Below are 24,042 nucleotides of genomic sequence, written 5' to 3' on the forward strand. Positions count from 1 at the left end.
GTTGAAAGAAATGCTTCCATCAGAAAAAAACTTAACCAAATCTAAGCTTAAATAGTGGTGTTTCATCAAAATCAATTTATTCTACATGTCTCATTTAAAATTTTGCCAAATGTAAACCGTCCAAATCACCAAGGTTTTTTTTCAACTCCAGGATTTTGTCTCCAACTTTTAACTTCAACTTTCAAACATCAAAGGGTGAGTTTTTTGAAACTAACTAATTTATTATGGAGTATGATGGAGTCAAGTAAAAACATTTGTAGCTTCAGGGAAGGTCAAACAAAAAAAGAAGAAGTGAAGAACAGTCACTTACTGATCTATATACTGTTGCATTACATTCACACAGTCTTGACACAGTTGTAGAGTGTGGCCTAGTTATTAAGACACTCCTTTATCTAAAGGACCTGGTCTCTATCGCATATGTTCGCAAGCATCTGCCCTACTGAGGTGTCCCTGAACCTGAGCATCAAACTCAATCACAGGAGTCAGAATCAGACTGTTGTCATCTTAGTGATTTGCCCTGCAGTACCCACTGTCCACCAGCTGTGGTCGCTGCTGAGATCCCTCAGTGTACAGAGGCCTTCCGGTTCCTCTGGCAGATCAGCTGACTCTGATGCTGCTGTCAGGAGACTTCACCAACTGTACTGAATGGCAACTATGAAAATCATCAAGCCATAGAAACACTATTAACAACTACATTTTTCACTTTAACGGCCACACTTGTTATTCACAGGTGAGTGAAATTGTTAAACAATGACAACAACCACCTGCGTTGTTGTTGTGAGCAAAGCTAAGTGGCTAACGGTAGCTAATCCCTGCTGGTTGTTGCCTGACCTTAACCATCTTTCTTGTCAGCTTCGGTTTGTATATAGCAGCGTTTAGTTCTTATTTATGGCTGTGTAAGGTTATGTAGCAGCGAGGGAATGAAAATATGTGGTGTTGTCAAAACTAACGCCAGGCTGTAATGGACTTAAAGCACCAAGTGAGCTGTTGTTGCTAGTGTAGCATGATTTCATTAGCTTAGTAGTAAACAGAGTCAGGACACAGAGTACAGCACACACAGCTAACTAAAGACAGGATGTATTTAAACATAGTACTTCACCTGTACTGTAGCCAAACCAGTGCTGCTGATAAATAGACAAACGCAGTCTTTGTTAATGTTTTATTCACTAATGACCTGTATTTCAACACCACCAGTAAGTCTAAATCCAGTTTCCTCTCAGTTATTTCTAGCTGCACCAGTGCTGTAACCATGACAGAGTTTTGGTTGATCTCTGCTCCGGGAGAGAAGACCTGCCAGCAAACATGGGACAAAATGATGGCAGCCACTACACGTACCAACAACCTTTCCACCAACCACAAGTTCAACATCCCAGACCTCAAGGTTAGCATAGATTTTTGGGCTTCTCTGCTCTTCACAATTTTATACTTTTTCTCCCATGCTGAAGCACAGAGCCATTACTTTGCTGTGATTGATTAATAGACTCAAGTAGTTGAATGTGGACATGCATAATTTGTTGTTATTTTTAATCTATTTCAAAACAAAAAAGAAATCGTGGTTTTACATATAAAAGTAAGCTAATGTTAAAATCACTCACCTTAAATATCCACTGTCAAGAATAAGCTGATTGTGTGTATGGGAAGCAGTCTTTACACAGATCTGTTGTCTGCATGTTGAAGCGTTAGTTTGGTAGCGTTTTCGTCCACAGAGCAGCCCAGCTCCTCTGGTTCGGGTCCTCTCTGTGCTGAAGGTGAAGTAACCCCGCTGACCTCGCAGCCACATGGGCCTGCAATGTTCTCCTGGAACTGTTAGCAATGCATCAGTGGCTCTGGACAAAGAGGCGCCATCATAAGCACATAGGGCCCCCTGGATGTCACTGTAGGCGGATTGAACCCTAGATGTCACTGTTAAAACACAACCCTGCTGACCCCTCTTAAAACGACACAAATCTCACGACCGATGACACAAAAGTCATAATGTGCTGATGTTTTACTTTTTGTGTTCACAAACAGGTGGGGACACTCGATGTCTTGGTTGGGCTGTCGGATGAACTGGCCAAGTTAGACTCCTTTGTTGAAAGGTATGCTGCCTGCTGTATTCTGTCTTAGAATAAGCATAGATAATCTCAGTCTCTGAGGAATTATTGTTCTAGTGATTAAATTGTTATTTTATAGGGCTCTCATAATCATGTTGAATATAGTCTGTTATGAGGGGCATGTAAAAAAATCTCCTAACCTTGCAGAGCCCCTGACTCTCTGATGTAGCCGGTTTACCATTCCTTAATCTCTTCCCTTACCTTGTAACAATGAGGAATTTCACAGGGACCTGAGGCTAGCGGGCCTCGCAGTCTAAACTTGGCAATTTACAGTTGGGTGACACACCAGCAGCTCTTTCTTTGGTCATATTTATACCCAATGACTGTGCCGCAACTATGTTTGAGTGCCATTTATAGTCTTTTGGAAATATTGACATCCAAAACTCACACACAGCCTTTACTGCCTGAGCTTTGCTTTGCTTCCTCTGTAGATATTTCCAACACTGTGAGAAAGACCAGCTTTGCAACATGGTTTCACTTGTCTGGCTAGTACACTCTGTCTTTTACCAAGTTCCTTTTTGGAAGTTTCTGCCCAGCAGAGTTGCAGCTATTAATGCATTTATTGTTTTTATTGAACTTTCAATTATTTGGATTTGGGTTACCTTGTCATTATTTAAACAATAAAAATGTCTTATAGATAGACAACATTAAACCTAAGTTAACTTTCTTATGAAGATTATAGGCCTGAGATGTGACTTGGCTCTCAATCTTTCCATGGCTTCACTACTGTAGACACAGTTCTGCTTTGATGTAATGCTGAACAGAGTGGTTAAAAACCCTGAACCCTGCCAGTCTGCCATATTATAAATTGCCTTGTCAGGAAATTACCTTAACAGGAATATGTGAAAGGTTTTGATGTGTGTGTGTATGTTTGTGTTAAATTTGGGGGATGAGGTGGTGGTGGTGGTTGTGTGAGCAGGGTGAGTGCGGTTTTCGCTGGCTTTGTGCATGCAGTTTATGTTGCTGTGGCGCGTTTTTGATGTCTCCTGGCTGTTCACAGTGTGGTGAAGAAGGTTGCTCAGTACATGGCTGACGTGCTGGAAGACAGTCGAGACAAAGTACAGGAAAACCTGCTGGCCAACGGAGGTACAGTGATGGTTACAATACATTATGTCCAGAATATTTTAATTACCAAGAAAGCTGCGGGAAAATTTGAAGCATGTGTAACCGTACGGTAATGATAATTACAACTCAAGACACATTGGTCCTGTTTACACCTGGTATTAACATTCGTCTTTGGTGATCCACCTAATGAGCCCTCAGTGTATCTTGAGATCCTATCGCTCAGACCACGTTCAGAGGTGGTCTGGGCTGTATATGACTACATTCTTTCAACAGTGTATTCTCATTTGTCCTGGGCCACATTGAAGGACCACCTTCTCAGGTGACGTCCTTACTTATCTGACTCCCCCCCTGGATAAGCAAACTTTCTGCTGCTGCGGTTACACAGGTTAGATGTAGCACTTAAGACCATCTCCAGAGCCACTCTCCCTGTGACGAACTGTCAGTTTACTATCTGCCAGGTTAGCACGGCTAACGCAGCAGCAGCAGCTGTTAAATGGTGCCAACAAATGCACCCCGACATGGTTCGACTCTGTCGTTAAACCCGTAAATAACAGTATGTTACCCGGGTGATGCTAACAGTTAGCCCTGTCACTGTGTATGCGCAGGCGGACCCTCACCAGCTGTCCTGGGTGCAGAGGTCACACTCCTGCAGTAGAAAAACTGCACAATCTCCCGCACACTGTAACCTACAGACAAACTAATAATTAGGCAGTGCCAGTGTGTATATAGCAACAACAACAACAATGCATTTGGTCTTTGTAAACTAAAATGATGTGCGTTATTTGCATACAGAGTGGGGAAGTGAGATCTGATCACATGTGGTCACTCAAGACTCGTGGACTAATGCCAGATGTAAACACACAGACTTAGAGCTGTCTACTTGTGATTGGATCACCCAAGATGCAGGTTAATACTAGGTGTAAACAGGCTCACTGATGTTGTTCTAAATATTCTTTACAATCCTTAGAGAGTGCTAACTAACAGCTATCTGATGGATCAGATCTGAAATCACTGCAATAAAATTGTAGCTTTACCCAACTTCTGCTTTACTAAGACAGCAAGCAAATGATAGCCTGACAAGACTTTTATTGTCCTTTTTTTTCAGTCGATCTTGTCACCTACATCACACGATTTCAGTGGGACATGGCAAAATATCCCATCAAACAGTCACTTAAAAACATCTCTGAAATCATCTCAAAGGTAGGTCTTTCTGGTAGTTATAAAAGAGTAAATTCAGCATGTAAGATTTTTTTTGTAAATTATCTTAATTAATTTTTTTGTCTAATTGGCAGTAGTAGAACTCTGACATAGGGTTTTGTTTTCACTTGGTTCCTTGGTGGTTCATCTATGTTACTCTAAAGTCCCCTGTGTAGAGGTATGCCATAAAAGCCATGTTACTCTGTATTTTATTTGTCAGTCTCAAAGTTTCAACCATATTTTCCCAGGGTGTCTGCAGGTCCTTCAAATGTCTTAAAATGTCCTGAATTAAATTTGATGAATATAAGGACTTAAAAGGCATTAAATAGTCATACATTTCCAGTTGTGAGGTCGTTATCGCCACAAAGATTTAATCTGATTTAATTTGTCTGTCTTTTATGTCTTATTGTCAGAACGAGTTAAGCTCTTCTGTGTGAAAGTCCACATTTCTGATGTTACAAATCTTTAAACGTACCACTGAACCTACTTTATACTTGCACTTACCTGTTGGCAAAATGTGTATTAACCTAACTCACTCTAATAACCATATTCCTACATAAAACCTTCCCCAACACAGCACCTCATGCATACTACTTACCTTTATACTGAATGCAAATGCAATGTTTGAATAAGAATAAGAAGAAAAAGAAGAAGAAGATGATGATTTGTCTAAAATCAGTCTTAAGATTTATTGAAGATCATCTTAAAAAGGTCTTAAAGCTTTAAAAATCAGTGTTTGATGCCTGTAATCACTTTGTTTTTGTCTTTTACAGCAAGTTACCCAGATTGACAATGACCTGAAGACCAGAGCATCAGCTTATAACAACCTGAAGGGAAACCTGCAGAACTTGGAAAGGAAGAATGCGTAAGTAATCCACATTACAAATGTGCATGTCTAACACTACATTTATACTGAAGAGTTTTCATAGGATCAGCCTTTTTAAGTATCAACAAAGTGCCTTCAAGCTAAACTTCAAGAATCTCTGACCACGTTTCCATGACCGTGTCAGCATGGTCTGAAAAGTCACCGTGACTCTGAAATGCTTGGTCAACACTGGCCACCTTCTCTATGTCACGTCCAAGTTATGTGCCACCAGGGGGAGCTTGCTGACCAGGAGCCTGGCTGACATAGTCAAGAAGGAAGACTTTGTACTTGACTCAGAGTACCTCATCACTCTGCTAGTAGTCGTACCAAAGTGAGTATTATTTCTCTAGTGTGACAAGTACTGTTAGCATGTCTGAATGCAGACGACTGAATTAGAAATGTGTGGCATCATAATTCAGGAGAAAGATAAAAGAGATGCTTGCCCTGTGTTCTTTCAGGACGGCATACACTGACTGGCAGAAAACATATGAAACGCTGGCTGAGATGGTGGTGCCTCGATCTTCAAAGTAAGTGATGTCATCATGTCAAATAAATATTAGATGAAACACATTTTGTCAGAAACACTGATAACAAGTATTGGCATTTTTAAAGGGTGGTTTGTTTCACATGATTTTGATTTCGTCAGTATTTTTTTCTTATATTGAGTATATATGCACCCATTCATCTGCAGTTAGTTACAGACATCATTGCAGCAGTATGACCAGTACTTGTCTTTTCTTCCAGTCTGCTATTTGAGGACAATGACAGCGGACTGTTCAGTGTCACTCTATTTATGAAAGCCATTGACGACTTCAAGCACAAAGCCAGAGAGAACAAGTAAGAGTCACACACTGTTGTTACACAGGACTGTCTGAATCACTAACAAGAGGTGTGAAACACATCTACAAGCAAATATAAGCTTATTTCAAAAGAAGCCAGATTACAAGGCAAATATAAATAGGTCTTACTAAATATATCAACTCAGGTTATTATCAGTGTCTTTATAAAAACAGAAATATTCATGGTTGAATGAAGTTGAGTTGTGCCCTCTATGTCTTATTCCTAGGTTCACAGTGAGAGACTTTCAGTACAATGAGGAGGAGATGAAGGCGGACAAAGAGGAGATGACTCGGCTCTCCACAGATAAGAAGAAGCAGTTTGTAAGTGATGGCACTGGGAAAAATTTTTAGAAATTGTTTTCAAGTTGGTGAATAATTTCTATTCAGATACTATTAATGTCAGAAGTTGTTGTGTAGCTTTCTCTTAGAGACTGTGTGGCTTTTAAAACTTGCTCACTGATACAGTTCTGCACTCGATACTATAAGGCCTCCTTCTGATCTTTTCAAGAATTTCTTCATATTTCTTTCTATCTATCTTTCTATATTTTTTTCTGATTACTGATTTACTGTATTTGGCTACTTGATGTTTCTTGTTTGCACTATTCCCCCTGCCACCATAACAATGCATGCAAATTTCCCCTCTGTGAGACTAATAAAGGATCATTTTATCTTAATTAGATTAATTTTTAGTACATTAAGATAACCTTAAATTGACTTAAATCCTGCCTGAGATAATGCTGAGGATTTAGTCATTTTATTTCATAACAGAGTTATTTTAATTTGTCAGAATGACCTTATGTCATATGGTTATTAGTGTCAGTGGGGTCAGTTTCAAAGGTTTTCCAAGTAGTAAATTACTAATCACTCCCAGTGACTGAGAATTGATAACTAAAAGCTGAAGAATGATTACAGTCCTGAAGTGTTTTTCTAAAAAATATTTCAGATAACACACAGCGAGCAATGTTTTTATTGGGATACATAGGTTTTTTTTTCAGTGTGCCATTTATATGAAAAATGGAGTGATTACTTAAAAAAAAAAAAAAAATAGAAAACAGCCAATGTAAGAAAGCTGTGCAGCCATGAAATCCACTGCAGTCGAAAGTGTTTGTCTGCCAAATTTGGTTTTGATAAGAAATGGACATTTTATCACATTGATTGCAAACGTATTCTTCTCCTGTTTGGGTGAGATGGTAAGACTGCCACATCCAAAAAAAGATATCAGTCCAATCTGTATCTGTTCTCTGCAGGGCCCACTTGTCCGATGGCTGAAGGTGAACTTCAGTGAAGCCTTCATCGCGTGGATTCACATTAAAGCACTAAGGGTCTTTGTGGAATCTGTTTTAAGGTACTGTGATCAGAAATACAGTCTTAATAATACCCATAAAACCATGTGTAAGCTGAACTGTCATCAAACAGTGCTTGATTCCTTTGCATTGGCAGTGGTTGAAAAAAAATTGATGAGAGTATTTATGTAATCTGTTCCTCCAGATATGGGCTGCCGGTGAACTTCCAGGCCATGCTCCTGCAGCCAAGCAAGAAGAACATGAAGAAGCTGAGGGAGGTGCTGAATGACCTGTACAAACATCTGGACAGCAGTGCAGCAGCTATCATTGATGTAAGCACCTTGATAATATTGTGTTAAGGTTCTTACTACTTATACAGGGTCATAGCATCAAGAAACACACTTCTTATCTTGGAGCAACTGACACGTGCTACTATTAAAACTTAATAATATGATCATCATGGCAGAAGTTAGGATGTAAAATATGATCTAAGTAAGTTTTTAATGCATAACTTAATACAGTACAACATATTGTAACATATAGTACATCCAGGACCTAAAAGAATAATATCACAAAGTATCTTTGCTTCTTTATGTTTAAACTAGTGCAGTGCCAGCTGAAAACATGCTTTTTCAGAATGGGCAGATTCCTTGACCTGTGGTATTGCAGCTTTTTCGAGAGCCACTCATTCAAACAACTTCACCCTCAACACTGTGCTCCCTTGGGTCCTGAGCAATACACCTGGACCTCAAACAGCTAGACATGTATTATGATGTTTCAATAATGAAAAATATTGGAATAGGTCTTAGGACTTATGTTACTATTTTAAGGAGCAGAGTTCTGAAAAAATATGTGCAACTCAACTGTGTACTACTTACTTGCTGTATAATTCTACTTTAGAAGACAACAGTGTACTACTACCCTATATTCACTCCTGAAAAACACCCAAGTCGAGTCCACTTGAGGTCACAAACACTGTGAAGTACACTTAGCAGATGTGCTTGACCCAGTTTGCAGATCCCTGAAGCTTTGCCACTGAGAGCGTTGGTTGCTTGTTTATTCAGAGTTTATTAATATTGAATGTGTCGCGTGCCCAAAGCAAGTCCTCAGCAATACACCCGGCAAGTGTGAAGTAGATGGGATGAATGGTTCTTGAGATATGCGAAAAACACATTTTAATACAATTCTTTGCAATTATTTTAAATATAACTGTGACATTGTACTGTGTTGCTAAAGAGAACATTACTGTAAGCCGGTTTTGAGTCCGTAGTGTGTTCAGACTTGCAAAGTGACAAAACAAAGTATATACAAACCAGATTTTATCAATGCTAAATATAATTTTTGAGTGTGAAGGCAGTTTAATTGACATCTGAAATGTCATTAATTTAATACTTTCCTGTTAGTATAAGATTACTTACTATACAGAATCAGTATGTACAGTAGTATCAGTGTGGGACATACAGATGGAGTCTGAACTACTGCTTTCTCTGTTTCCCCTCCATCACTGTACCACAGAATAACAGGTGCTCCTTCTCATGGCCAAAGCTGGTAACTGCAAAAAAAAACCCACAACTAAAGTGGTTTTAGATATAAAGCTATATTTATTCATATTCAAGTCTTTTAATAATTTTGTGTGAATAAGTTTTACTAATAAGAAACTTCGCTGAAACTGATTTTTGGCAGAAAAAACACCCAAGTTTAAGTTTTGAAGTTTGAAGTTTATGTGGGGATGCCTGGGATTTAAAGGCAGGAATTTTTTTGGCTAAGCATGAAATGTGTTTTTCTCCAGGCCTTCTCCTTTAACTTTTACAGGAGGGGCTCTTTTCTCAGTATTCGAAACGGCTGCTTACACGCACTAACAGTCTGCACTCTCTTGTTTTTTCAGTCTGCGATGGACATCCCGGGTCTAAACCTGAGCCAGCAGGAGTATTATCCTTACGTCTACTACAAGATTGATTGCAACCTGTTGGACTTTAAAGTTTAACACTTATTGTCTTTATCTTGAGTACTGATTAAGTTGGACCTTTCCTGGTGCAAACCTCCTCCTCCTCCCCCCCACCTCCCCCGCTGTGTGTCTCCTCACTGTCCCATCTCTCAATCAGCTGCTTGAACGACAACGCTGCATGTTCATTCCTTGTGGTGAAAAGGCTCGTCAGCAAGCTTCTCCCACTTTTACAAGCAAGGAACAAAAAAAAAAAAGACTTTTAATTATTGTTTTTGTTTACAATTTGTTTTTCTTCTCAAGCCACACAGATAATTAGCTTTTTTTGACGTGAAGTGGGTTAACATATCATTTTGGAAAGTTGTATATTTACTGTCATTCCATTGCTGGTGTGTATTGATAGCTTGTGTATCGATGTTCAGAGATTTGTGTTTACATACTGGCGATGCTATCACCGTACCCATGGCAAACAGATCTTGTGTGTGTTTCTGAGACTGCAGGGTCACCCTTGCAGACACTGTGCAACAAAGATGTGATATGAGTGTGTGTTGTTGTCTCATGTGTATATTTGCTGTCAAATAAGATCTGTATCAGAGTATTGTGTAAGCCATTGATTGAATTCATATGATTGATGAATAAATCATATCAAACACATGTGAATTTGTCAACTGCTGAATAAATGAGCATGTATATAATTCTCTCAGATTTTATTGTGATTGAACAGAACTCAGTGTTGCGGGCATGATATGGTGATGTGAATGTGTGGGAAATGAAAGAGACATGTTGGCTATGTCTCTGTGTCGTAAAGAGAGACATCCTCTGTGAAGCTTTGTGATGACTCATGATCATATGCAGAGCTGCAGGCAACTTTAAGGACAGTTCCTCTTAAAGGAGAAATCATTTGGAAACCACTCAGCTGCAAGCAAATCCTTTAGTTTCAACATGGAGGACAGCTAGAGATACCACCAGCAGAGGGCATCAAATACACACTCTGTGTCCCTACATGATATTTGGATTTGTTGGAAGTGTTTTGGTGCATGTCTTTAGTAACAAAATCTTACTTAAAGTATCAAAAGTATAAGTACTCGTGCAAAGTGTCCCTGCCAGTGCTATTATTATATTCATTCATTATTATTGATGCATTAACATGTAAGTGGTCCTTTTATGTTGTGGTTGGCTGAGGTAGAGCTACTTTTAACGGCTTCACATACTGTTGGGAAATTTAATCTCCAACAGTGCATCATATTTTCAAACTAACTGGTTTTGTGAGTAAAATCTGATAAGACACTATCTTGCGATGGGATCAGTCCAATCGCGATACAGCGATCTGCCACTCAAAGTGTATGTCATCCACGGGCATAGAGTGAAGGGGTGGCTAATGGCCCTTTCCCTACTTCTTACCCCTTCTACTTCTGCCCCCCTTACTCAGACCACACCCATCTTCAAACCCAGCCTTCATTTATATCTCAGCTACATCTTGAAGGGTTGTGATGTTATCTTGGGTCCACCCCTTGCTCCTCCACAGCTTCACCCATGAATCTATGGGCTTCACCCTCACGTCCAAATATAGTCACCTCTGGCTCCAAAATACAACATGGCCGAAACAAGATGCTAAACTTGACGTTTCAAAACGGCAATCATCAAACCAATGGGTGACGTCATGGTAGCTCTGTCCATTATTATAAGTCTATGCATAAATACTCAACTACTTTGGTAGTTCCTGCAACAACAGGTGCCACTAAGGTGCTAGCCTACTGTTCAGGCTAAAGATGGAACGCTCTGCGATGGAAAATTATGTCATGACATCAATCTGAACTTATCAACACCAATCAAGCAGGCTTACTCTGCCCTAATTAAAGGACTTAAGACTTAGACCAAGAAGAAGAACTGCCGCAATGAACCCACATGTTTATCAACAGTGAGCCAGTTGAGATGGTGGAGAGCTTCAAGTATCTTGAGATCGCCCTTGACAGTAAACTCAGTTTTGATCATCACACTAACAGCATCAACAAACGCTGCCGTCAGAGGTTCTCCGCCATCTGGAAAATCAGGGCGCACTCAGTTTCACCTCACTTTCTGCTCCACCTGTACAGGAGCATCATAGAACCCATCCTTCACATGCTCACTGTGCTCACTGTCACCAACAGGAACACAGTCAATGCTTCCCAAAGTCAGGGATGCTTCCTTAGGATGGGTCCTTCCGGAGTAAGCAAGACTCCTTCTCGCATTCGGTGAACACACATTGAAACACGCTAGGGAGTGCCCAGGTGTGTGTCATTGAAGAGGCCCTGCCCTCAGTTCCAGTAAATCATGCAAAGAGAATTGTGGGTACTTCATGCCCGCTGAGGATACACACACGCATCCTTGAAAATTCTCTGAGGGAAGGACTCTGTCTGGAAGTATCCTTGACATTGGAATAGTCCTTCAGTAGCCCCTTGAAATTCAGCCTTCTAAGGATCCTCTCTTGACTTTGAGAAGCACCAAATGCCTCTAAAATCACTGGTCTCCCTGCTCCCACCCTCCCAGCCCTCATTGATACTGCAATCACATGCAAAGCACTCACCATAGCACACAGCCCCAGCCACTCCCTGAACTCATGCTCTACTCTACTCCCATCTGGCCGCAGATTCAGATCTCCGATTTGTAAAAAAAAAAGCATGCTACCGTAAGAGCTTTGTGTCCCTTGCCATCACTGCCCTCAATAACCTGCAGCAATAACACCCAGTGGACTCATGTTCTTGTGACTGTTCCTTGTGGCTATGTTTATTGTGACTTCATCGTTGTCTAGAGACAAATTTCTTCTAAAAGAGGACTCTGCACATTATTTATGGGGTGTCAACTCATTTTAGTTTATGGGCCATACAGCCCAATTTGATCTCAGTAAAAACCATTGCATAATAACATTTAGGTAACAACACCTCTAAATTGTCAATTACTTTGAGCATAAAGAAGCACATTCTGAAAATGTTCATCCATTTACAAAACAGATGATGAACAGCTGGAGATGTCTCAAGAAAAATGAGGGCAATTTCAACAAAATGTCTCAGTTTTCCCACATTCAGTCAGTCGACTGCTGCCTGTCATTACATGTGCATTTTACCGCACATTTAGAGTAGTAATGCTGCCATCACCACATCAAATTTAAGTGGATAATATCTCTATAATATATCTTTAAATATGACCACAGTATGTATTATTTGTTCTTTTAAAAAACTGTATTCTGATCAGGGTGAAAAATCCTCTGAAGCAGCATTTTAAATAATGTATGCTACTCACTGGCACCTCTTACACTTCAGTGCGTCAATATTAGGTGTGCAAATTTTGACCCTTTTGTGGGCCAGTTCTGGGCCACAGGCAGTATGTTTGACACCCTTGCTTTATACCCTATTACAGTTTTACTGTCAAGTTCCCATCACACAGTGCAGACAGAGACCCAGAAACCATCCAGGAGGCCCACTCTGATATTACAACATGAATCCACGTTTTATGTGCGCCAATTAGTTTGTGATAATGTAATTAAAAGTTCATTTATTTAGGAATATGCACCATGGGAACAATGTAAACTAGCTGATATTATAATTTGGTGGTGCAAATTCCTTTATAAAATGTATAATGAATCAAACCACTGACAAACTGACAGTGAATTTTAGGCTTTTGGGCCCCTGGGACTCTGGGGCCTCAGGGAATAGCCTGTTTGGTAATCTAACTTTGACTCCAATGTGGTGGAGTGAACTGTAGGCTGAATGAACAACACTGAATTTTAAAAAGAAAGAAGAAAAGATCATGTTGCACCAACAGTGATTTAATAAATCCAAAAGCCAGGAAACAGATACAAGGACATTTCGTGTGTGTGTGTGTGTGTGTGTGTGTGTGTGTGTGTGTTTGTGTGTGTGTGTGTGTGTGTGTGTGGGAGAGAGAGAGACAGGAGAGAGAGAGAGCGATCATGTGATGAAGGAGTGAGCCTGACTGTGAGACACACACACGGTGAAGGCTACGTTCACACAAACCTCACACACACCGTCTCATGACTGCTGCTCCCGAAACCTGAACGACGCGTCGCGCGGGCGGGGAAACAAGCACCGGTACGTTGCTGACTGTCGCTGCTGCCCCGGGGAGCAGGAGGGGAAGCATCAATGCCTCCAGGTTCCCTCTCACATATCGGCCTGGACCTGTTCTCCTCCTCCGGCCTCCTGCGCTGAGATAATGAAAGGATGGCCGAGCAGCGATGCGGGGACCACGGAGGGCTGACGGATGATGCTGCTGCAGCGACACACCGAGATGAGCAGCAGCATCACAACACGATGAATCCCACGGAGGAAGCAGGACTGGAGGGTCTCTCTTTGGATGAGATACTGAGGCTTTATGGCCAGCCCATCAATGAGGAGCAGGCTTGGGCGGTGTGTTATCAGTGCTGCAGGACGCTGGCGAGGGCACACCGGAGAAAGAGCTCCTCCGCTGCCGCCGGAGCATCATCAGCGGCGGCTCTGAGGAGGATATCCGGACCGGGGGATGTTAGGATACAGAAAGACGGGTCTGTGAGGGTGGAACACCAGAGCTGTGAAGGTAAAATATTATGTAAGACTGAGTGCGCCTAAAGCTGCTCCGATCTAGGCCAGGCCATCACTTGCGTTTCAAATAATGGAGCTGAGGTGTTGTGATTGTCCTTATGTAAAGACTTAAATAAATAAGATGGCACATACCTTACAGAGACACTTGTGTAACCTATATTCCCATATAGGAATGTAATAGCACTGTAAAGTGGCATCACAGAGCAATAATGTCACTATAAATAAAATGTGTAGGCCCACACATATTTCCATCTGCACGTGTGGAGGCTTTCTACATGTTTTTCCTGATCAGGTGCTTTATTTGTACTTCAGGATTAGTTTTTAATCTGCAGCAGAACAACAACAACCAGGCTCCACAACACATGACCCCTGTCACTGCTAAACAAAGAGACCCCTGCTGCTCTCACTTTCATGGCTATAGTGCTTTCACTGATTTTCACTATCCCTCCTCACTGAAAGCACGTGTGCGCGTGTGCATCATGTGGTCCCATCTCATGGTTCAAGCCTCTCAGACTGTTTGCCACCTCATATCAGATCAGTGTGGTTGTTCTGCTTCATCTGATTAAAGCATGTGATTACAAGCTGAAATGTGCATGATAGGATCAAGGTGTGGGTCCATGCCTGTGTGTGTGTAAACAGAAAAGGTGATGGTTCACCCTTGCACACGCCTTTCTTCATTGGTGTAGATTTCTGGGGTGACACAGAGGACATGTCCCCTTAAATATTTTAAACATGTGCACTTGTCCCCTCCAATAAAAACATGAAAGTAACAGACTAAGACTTGTATTTTGACCACATTAACGACATTTACACCATAAAGACACAAATTGGTGCATAGAAGTTCGCCAGAATGCAGGTGTTTAATGCTCAAATGTCTCTGGCGGAGGACCCCCAAACCCCCATTTCAAATGTGCCCCCCCCCCCCCCAATGCTGAAACAAAACCTACACCCCTGCCTAACTTTATGGCCTGATGTAGCTGATCCTAACTGTCTGCGGCATGGGAGCTTCTGTTGATTACAGATGAAATTAAAGAGGTGCGATAAAAAAATAAGAGTTAAAGCCCTGCTGGTATGGCAGTGTTTCTATTGCCAAGCTGAAAATATCCAAGAAAGTGAGAGGAGGCAGTGGTGGCAGCATATAGTGTACAAAATGAAAAATCACTGCAATATTCTGGAAACATCCCTTTAGGGATTTACACGGTGTCTGTGGGGCTGTGCAGGGCATTTATAGTGACATTATTGTACTTTATGGTAATTTGTGTCTCATATGGGAGAGTTAAAGTATTTCTGTGGTATTTGTCCTGTATCCCAGTTACTACAGATCTTTTTAACAACCAGGATTCAGAACAAAACAGAAAACACTGCCTGCCATGTGGTGTGTGTTGCTACAGTCGATGGGTGTGTCTATGAACGATAACATGCTCTTAAACCAAACACATTCCAGGGTCTTGTCAGACCGAGGCCTCGCATGTTCAGTGTGTGCTGTGATCACATCTGCTGATACACAGAGTGCAGAGCAGACTGACTTAATGCCCATCTATCTATATCTGTCTGTAATGGATTATACCTGAGGGCCGGAGGGATGTGCTCTTAACTCAGCTACACACACACACACACGATACCGAGCACTGCTCAGTCAACATTTTGGCCCTTGATTTAATCAATCCACCACATGCTTTTGTCTAATCAACTTTTATGAGGGAATCTGAGAGGCACAGCTGTGATGATGATGCTGGTTTTGGCCTGTAGGTCTATATGCTTAGAATGAATGGGCTATTTTTAGGAGCATGGAAGCAACCATTGGAGAGGGGAGTCCAGGCTTTTATTCCTCGGTTGCTCATGTAATGTCATGTCGAAATGTATGGGAATGTGTTGAATGGTTGTAGTTAAGCTTGTGTTTTGGCATTTGCATTCCCACTATGTTATATTTTTGTTAATATTGCTTCATGTGGCTATTTCACAAATGAACATCTCACCATGTCCTTTACATCCTACACCAAATGTGCAAAATATTATACACACTCAGTCTTTACATGAACCACACAGATAAAGTGAGACCCATCATCCTATACATTGTAGACTGTATTTTAAACATGTATCCATCAATGTTAGGTTGGACTTCACAATATATCGATATTGTATCGATATAATGATATGAGACTAGATTGGATATAGTAATATCATAAATGTTGTCTTCTCTCGTTTTTAAAGGATGCATTACAGCGAAGTAGGAGTTGGAATCACTAGATGCACCAAGATATGATATTATAAGTTAGGATACAATATTATTGCGATTTTAAACATTTAGCTATATGCTGCATTTTGCAATAACATACATTGTAAAGGAACACTTTGTCACATAATAGTGGACTGAAAAAGCAGCTGATTTTAGTTTTGTATTAGGCTACCAAAAGTTTAATTTGTATCTGCAATACTGATTTATGTATATATGAAAACAAATTGATGCGTGCCATGCAAAATATTGCAATACATTATTTGCCTTTACTGACTTAGGGCCTGTGCCAACATAGTGTTTCTCTTTGGCAGAAAAGTGGTGGCAAGGTGCTGGGGTGTGCTTCATCCCAGCGATTCAGCATCTTTTTTGATGACACTATGTTAACAGAGGGTTTACTACTCAGCTAATAAGCTTGTACAAGATATCACTGTATCAGTACAGTTATAAAATCATAACACTCACCAGCAATATTCAGTGTTGAATGCCAATCTGCCCCCACAAATGAGCTTTTCTGTTATGATTGTTTTTGTCCAACATGTCAAACAGCTTGGATAGACACTGCCATATGATTGGTTGCCTGAAAAGGAGCGACAGAGACATCACAAGTGTCTTTCTGAAAAGTTCAGAGATTTTCAACTAGAAGGGCTCATGGTTGCCGCAGAAAAGGCGGAATGCTCTGAAAAAAGATGCTTGTTGCAGCACCTTTTCTGGAAGCGACTGCATAAACTCTCACTGGGAACAAATGAAAGAAGACATTGGCACTCAGAAAAAAAAATGTAATGTGAACACAGGCCCTTAGTCATTATATCCACATTATTGGGGATTATTTATTTCGTGAAAGCACCAGTAGTCAACCCTGCAATATCGTCACAATATCAATATCATCAGTTGAGGTATTTGGTCAAAAATATTGTGATATTTGATTTTAAATGACTATTTTCATTGATTGACGCCAATATTAATATTTGGATATATTTTTTAAATGTCATTTCTATTGTTTTGAATTAGTTGCCTCACAATCTTTACGCAAACCCCGCGACAGCTTCATAAGTACATCTTTCTTAGGTCTAAGTAATTTGGGAGTGTTTTGACCAGTGCAACCACACAAATGGTTTCAGTTTGCAGGATAATTTTCTGGTCTAATTGCCACTTATCTGTGCTGTTCAGCGCAGGCTCTCTCTCTCAGATTCACAAGCCCAAGCCGACAAAGTCATTTATGTAAATAATGAGATAAATATGTGGCAAAGGTTTTAGGGATTTAGGACCTCTAAAGCTCTCAACTTGCTAAATTGACCTGAAGTTGAATCCAGACAGGGTTAGTTTTAGACCCGGTTGTCACTCAAAACCAAGTCCTCCTTGTATTCTTCCCCTCTGCAGTTTATCTGGGGCACCTGACACGTTGCATTATATCCATACACACTGTGAAAGCAGGACACACGCTGTAAATTTCTTTGTATCATGCCTAGACTTTGATGAATAGATCTATTTTCATACTTTTATGGCATTAAGAAAGCTCAATCGATTATCTGCAGACACACACATCACACTGGTGACTCTCCTTCACTTTACAGCAGTGTGGCATTCAAACCTGCTGATGCAAGTTAGGGTCATGAAATGATGTCAGAACTGTTGTGACGTTGCATTACTGCGTGTTACAATACAAAACAGCCATTTGTTAAGAGGGTCATCTGTTAGCAGGCTGTTTGTTCATGAAGTAAAAGCTGGGCAGCTGTAGCCCGGAGATACATTTAAGTGGGTCTTCTTCTTGAAGGGAGTACATTCATGCAACAGTGCCTCTTGTCATCTTGTCACATGCTACTTAAACCACCAAGGTAATTAGAATGAAACAGAGCTTTTATTAAAGCTGGTTTGCATAATGAGAGCACAGAGCACTTTCTCTGAAATTGGTTTAATAAGGAAGAGAAAATGTAATCACTGATAACTAAGCTACAAGGGTAAGACCACGGAGCAAAGTGTGGGATAGCAAAATATAATCCCTACATTTAAAATTCCATGATATAGCAGGTTTTCCCTTAAACCTGCTCTAGGCTTAAAGGATAACGCTATGGTGTATTATTCCTCTAGTCAATTTGATTTAATTAAGAAAACCAACTATGAATTGATCCAACATTGTTCCCAAAACTATTATCAGAATGCATCACAGTGAGCCACACCACTGCACTGGGTTACATGTTCTTTCATCACCATGAACGCACACACTTTATTTTGAGTCAATCCCACATTCACCATCCTGCTTTTTGGAAATGCTCAGGGGCACTTTAAAGATGTATTAATCCTCAGATAAAAATAGTCCCTAACAAATGCACAGTTTACTCCTGCTTGAGTAGCATTTGCTATAACCTACAGTGCCCAGCTGTTTTAGAAAATTACTGAGCGCATTTTAGAAATGTAACAATGTAATTGTAACTTTTATATTTTTACCCACATATGTAATATTTTTGTGCAAAGGACCTTACATGTGTCTGCTATGACGAACCCCTTAAAGCAGGGTACGTCAACATTTTTTAGGCCAAGGACACTTTAGCTCAAAAAGAGACGGAGCAGGGACCCCCTACTATATACAGTGTATAAAATTGAGTTGTGCTTAAGAGAATTCCCAGAACATATATATATATTTTGGTCTCCTCTCGTTTGTGCTTCCCTGTAGCAGCAGCAGATGTTGCATGGCTAGGTGCATTAGCCTCACCCTCAGCACTTTTGCTGTTGGTTTCTGAGGTAGACGGTGTGTCAGAGTCTCTTGCTCAAAAAGTTACAGAACAATCCCAAGAATGTCCGTACACTTGGAATAATGACACAGCTAATTACCAATATGTTTCACTAGTATGTAAATGTTAGCTAACTAGCTCACCTTGCCATCATGGATAAGTGATGCACATTAATTTAGCACTAGCTAGCTCACATGATTGCACAATGATTCATGGATAACAGTTAGCCTATCAGTAATGCTGGTATTGTAAATTATGAATAGGCTGATTTATCTTAGCAAAAAATATGTTTTGAAAAACCTAAACTTAAATTAAATGAAAACTTTGATGAAATGGTCACACCATAATTTGGCGGACCCCTGACATAGACCCAGGACTTAAAGTTTTTCAATAGAGAACACAAGTTGTGAAAAATTAAACAGAAAGTGGACACTGATGGTACAGATGAAGTGCATGTGAGTCCTAATTGTAACAGTGTGAACCAGGGTTGTGACACGTCTAAAAAATGGCATTAAACAAATAGATCAATAATTAGTCAAGCAACTACTTTTAGGTTGAATTCATACCAAGTTCCTACCTTCAGTAGGAAGGAATAGACTTAGGGCTGAGTCCTACAAACAGCGTACAATAGCTGGACAGTATGATGTGGAGTAAGGTATTGTTTGTTTTTGTCTTTTCACAGGATTTGTGGGTTATAAAAAGACTGGCCTTATCCTTTGAGGTTTCAATATGAGCCTGAGAGTTGCATGTTATCATTTGTGGACATGTTTTTGTTCCTGATTAGTTTTGGTTTTAGAGTAAAAGCATGAAAAAAATCTTTGTGCTGTAGATTGTTGAAGCTAGATTTATCTCGATGAAACTGGAGTTCTCACCCCTTCCTGTTTGTGGTGATTTACAGTCTCCTGTGGCCTGAGATTTTCCCATCAGTGACAAATAATGTATGACATCTGAAATTAGTCATCTCAGCTGCTCAGTCCCTACTTCTGAGTTAGCAGCTGTACAGAGTAGGTTGATGCATAAATGAAAATGACTGCCCTGATCCTGAGACAATGTACATCTCACATGATATTTATATGATATTCAGACACAGAAACAAAAGAAATGCATGACTTTGACATTAGTGGCTAAGATCACCATCACATGCTTAACCTCTTTAAGTCAAACATACAACATTTCAGTACTGTAACTGAATAGTGTTACCTATGTAACCATGCATGTGTACATAAGCTGATTTATGCTTATATGCTTACATCTGCTGCTTTTCAAAACACTGCTTTCTTGTTTTCCTGCAGGTAAATACAGCCCTTGCACAACAACAGAGGTGAGTAACTCCACTGTAGTTCTATTGTTCTTATTGTATTTCATCATCACGTGTTTACAGAGGCAATTTTTATTTTGCTCACTATGATTTAGCAATGTTTATCTCATGTTTTTGACATGCAATCCAGTTGCTGGGTGGTAAAAAGATAAATACACACGCATGTTTAAAATTAGAATTTTGCCCACATTCATGGATTAGTTTGGGTGTAAAAAGTTTTGAAACCTTGTTTGGAATGAAAAACTCACAGGCTGGGAACCTCCAGTGTTTCTGGAAAGGAACCAGTCGGTCAATTAACAAGATATTTATGAAAGGAAACATATGGTTGCACAGGGAGAGGTAATGGCAGACTTAACCACAATATCAGCATTATTTCCTTTTTAAATATTTACCCTCCACAGTTGGTTACATTAGCTAGTTACAGTAAAAGAGGGCAGCCAGCCACAACAACCGAGATAACATTAAGATTAGAGTGGGCACTCTGCAGGATTATTTCAAGTGAAACCAGTGTCAGATAGTGCTTTGGTTGAAACTGTCATAAGTCATGGGTGTGTGGTGTATTAATCCTCATACTCTCGATGCAGCTGCTGTGGGTCTCCTGCTGCTTAAACTAATACCTTTAATAAATTAAACAAGTTCAAATGTATTTTTTTCCCAATAGGCAGTTGGTTCCGGTGCAAGCCTTAGGCTTAACATTGAATAGAAAATACCTCCAGAACAGCAAAACTAACACTAGACAGTCTCCAATGCATTTACATCATCTGTCATCACATTTTGATGTCATGAACCAATGACCAGAGGATGGGTATAAGCCAAGTAGAGTCCCGCAGGGATGTTGTTTATTTGAAGGCCCATTACCATTTACCTTTGGGCGGCTGTGGCTCAGAGGTAGAGCAGGTCGTCCACCAATTGCAAAATCAGCAGTTTGATCCCCGGCTCTTCCAGTCTGCATGTCGAAGTATCCTTGAGCAAGATACTGAACCCCAAATTGCTCCTGATGATGCTTCCATCGGTGTGTGAGTGTGTTAAAACCTGGGTAGCAGGTGGCACCTTGTATGGTAGCCTTGGTCACCAGTGTGTGAATGTGTGAGTGTGACTCGTAGTGTAAAAGCGCTTTGAGTGGTCAGATGACTAGAAAGGCGCTATTCAAATGCAGGTCCATTTACCAATACAGACGTTAATATTTAGTTAATATCAGGTTATGACATTTTTTTTTACATTTTGTTCAGCAAGATAATCTTCACAAATGAACACTACTTGTGTGATTTTTATGCCTCTGCGCCAGTGATAGCCATGGCTGCATCTTGGGCTCTCCCTCCATCCATCCGTACATTTGTCCCATTCTTGTTAAGGCAATGACTCAAGAATGTTCTGAAGGAATTTCTTCAAATTTGGCATAAAAATCCACTTGGACTCAACAATTACATGATTAGATTTTGATGGTCTAAGGTCAAGGTCATTCTGACTCATTCTGTCTCATTTTCATGGATGCAATATCTCAAGTATGCCTCACCTACTTTCGCCTGGGAAGCTGGTGTTCGCTTCCTGTATGAATGTAAAGCAAGACCCTGGTGTTTTTTTAAACCAAACCGTGTGCTTTTGTTGGCTTAACAACTTTCACCTGGGAGGCCGGTGTTCACTTCCTGTATGAATGGATAGTCAAACCCTGTTGTTCTTTTTTCCTAAACCCAACCACATGCTTTTGTTGCAGAAACCCAACCATGCATTTGTTGTTGAAGTAAAAAAAAATGGTGTTGTACCGACGTAGGATGTTTATTTTGAAAGAGACTGTATGCAAAGTGTACATTTCCTGTGAAAACTGAAGTGTATTTGAAAAAGACACAATGCATGTAACAGGCTGATGTTGATACGGCGTCCAGGAACGTCAACAACAGACACACCCAGGGTACCTTGCATGTCTTATGTCAACGTAGAAAGTCCAAGCGATGATATGTGATGAAGTCGGACAGAGAATGTGTTGAAATTTCATACAAATGTACAGTAGGATATAATGATGAAGTGATGACATTTTATATCCAAAAGATCAAGTTCACTGTGACATCATAATAGTCCTCAAAAACACTTTTCTGGCAATTATTCAGCGTCGTATCTCAGGAACAGAAGGGGAGACATTTGGTCGGATACTAAATTGGTGACACTAATTTTGGGTGTCCATCTTGAAACTGTGCTGATTGTATAGATCTTCTGTGCCGCCGGGTCAAAGATGTGTGTAAAGCATCAGCTTTTCACAGACATGGATGTAAACTATAAGGCATACAAATATGAGGCAGTAATTCTCGTTGAAATGTGAATGCAATCACCAGAAGTAAAAAGCTAACTTTAGGCTATAAATAAACTTCACTACGGTTGCATGACATCATCAACACAACCACAACAAGGCTTTGAAGCGTGATGACATTGTGTAGTCTCATTTAGCCAGTTATTAGCAACTGCCTTTTTAAAGACTAGCAAAGGCTTCAAAATGTACTAATGGGGTAGTGTATTTACTGACATATTTTATTTCATAGAACAAAACATTACAGTCTCCTAACCTTTGTCTTAACCATAGACCTTATTTCAGACATCTAACCAAAAACCCACTGACTCTGAGACACAGGAACAGGGAGTACTAAAATGCTAACTCATCTTCGGGTTTTAGGACTCATTCCTGCAGCACTGTATACCTTAAAGAAATAGTTCCATATCTTGGGAAACGTGCTTATTACTTTCCTGACAAGAGTTAGATGAACCTATACTCTGTAAGTACCCAACAGTGCTAAAGACATGAGGTTATTAGCTTAGCTCAGCATAAAGACTGGAAACAGAGGGAAATAGCTAGCCCGGCTCTTTCCAAAGCTCAAGAATACATCTGCCACCTCAATTAAAGCTGACTAATTAACCTATTGTCCTATCTCTCAGTGGAGTAAGTCGTCTTTACGTATATACAAACAATACATAGTGTTAATAAATGAGCTTTGGAGAGAACCAGGCTAACTGTTTCCAGCTGTGCACAGTCTTTCTGCTGAGCAAAGCTACTCAATGCCTGCCTATAGGCTGGGCAATATATTGTTACTGTAATGATATTGTGATATGAAACTAGATATTGTCTTAGATTTTGTGTTTCCTGTTTTTAAAGGCTGCATTACAGTGAAGTTACTTTTGTGAACTTGAAAATGTTCTAGCTGTTCTATTATTTGCCCTTACTCAATTAGTCATTATGTCCACATTACTGATGATTATTTTTTTAAAAAATCCTATTTGAAAATATCCTAACGTAAATATTTTGTGAAAGCACCAATAATCAACCCTATAACTTCGTCACAATGTTGTTATCAAGGTATTTGGTTCAAAATATTGTGATATTTGTTTTTCTCCATATTGACCAGCTCTCCTCCTGCCTGGTTTCATACTTAAATTACAGACATCACAGTAGTATTAATATTGTCATGTGTTTTTGGGCAAGAAATCAAATAACTATTCTCTTAACATAGCCTCCTGGGTCCTGACAATTCATTTTTGTCCTCTGTGGAGGACATTAGTCTAATTAGTGTAACTCAAGTATTCTTTATGCTATCCATTTGGGTCAAATTGTGTTCTGAAGAGGACATCCAGGGCTTTCTAATGATGTAGACATTATGTGGGTGGGGTTAACAGGGCAAACACACACCCTTTTCAAAATGGCTGCCATTACGTTTTTCTCGTTTTTTGCTGCCAGAGTGGTAATTGATCATTTTCTGGCAANGTTAACAGGGCAAACACACACCCTTTTCAAAATGGCTGCCATTACGTTTTTCTCGTTTTTTGCTGCCAGAGTGGTAATTGATCATTTTCTGGCAAAAGTTATGATTATTTTGTTAATATTTAATTAGTTTCCTGAATATAAGGGTCTTAACTTTAATTTAGAGAGATT

At 40.1% G+C, this 24,042-nt stretch overlaps 2 protein-coding genes across 3 annotated transcripts in view; both read left to right on the forward strand.

Annotated features, from left to right (window-relative positions):
* Positions 1-571: 571 nt before the first annotated feature.
* atp6v1c1a (ATPase H+ transporting V1 subunit C1a) lies at positions 572-9,977 on the forward strand. Its single transcript, XM_050045889.1, has 13 exons — positions 572-730; positions 1,221-1,381; positions 2,011-2,078; positions 3,094-3,179; positions 4,264-4,358; positions 5,129-5,220; positions 5,453-5,551; positions 5,679-5,747; positions 5,965-6,057; positions 6,287-6,380; positions 7,307-7,404; positions 7,548-7,674; positions 9,228-9,977. The coding sequence occupies exons 2-13, from the start codon at positions 1,250-1,252 to the stop codon at positions 9,324-9,326; spliced, it is 1,152 nt and encodes a 383-aa protein (XP_049901846.1). The 5' UTR covers positions 572-730; positions 1,221-1,249; the 3' UTR covers positions 9,327-9,977.
* Positions 9,978-13,237: 3,260 nt separating this feature from the next.
* The window catches only part of spire1b (spire-type actin nucleation factor 1b), a 58,234-nt gene continuing 47,429 nt past the window's right edge, over positions 13,238-24,042 (forward strand). For both annotated transcript variants that reach the window (XM_050047550.1, XM_050047552.1), the window contains exons 1-2: positions 13,238-13,847; positions 20,107-20,135. In XM_050047550.1, coding sequence (XP_049903507.1) covers positions 13,496-13,847; positions 20,107-20,135 — 381 coding nt within the window. In that variant the 5' untranslated portion in view covers positions 13,238-13,495. The remainder of the gene's footprint in view (positions 13,848-20,106; positions 20,136-24,042) is intronic.

Source organism: Epinephelus moara, chromosome 6 (genome assembly GCF_006386435.1).
Source record: "Epinephelus moara isolate mb chromosome 6, YSFRI_EMoa_1.0, whole genome shotgun sequence".
Lineage (NCBI taxonomy): Eukaryota > Metazoa > Chordata > Actinopteri > Perciformes > Serranidae > Epinephelus > Epinephelus moara.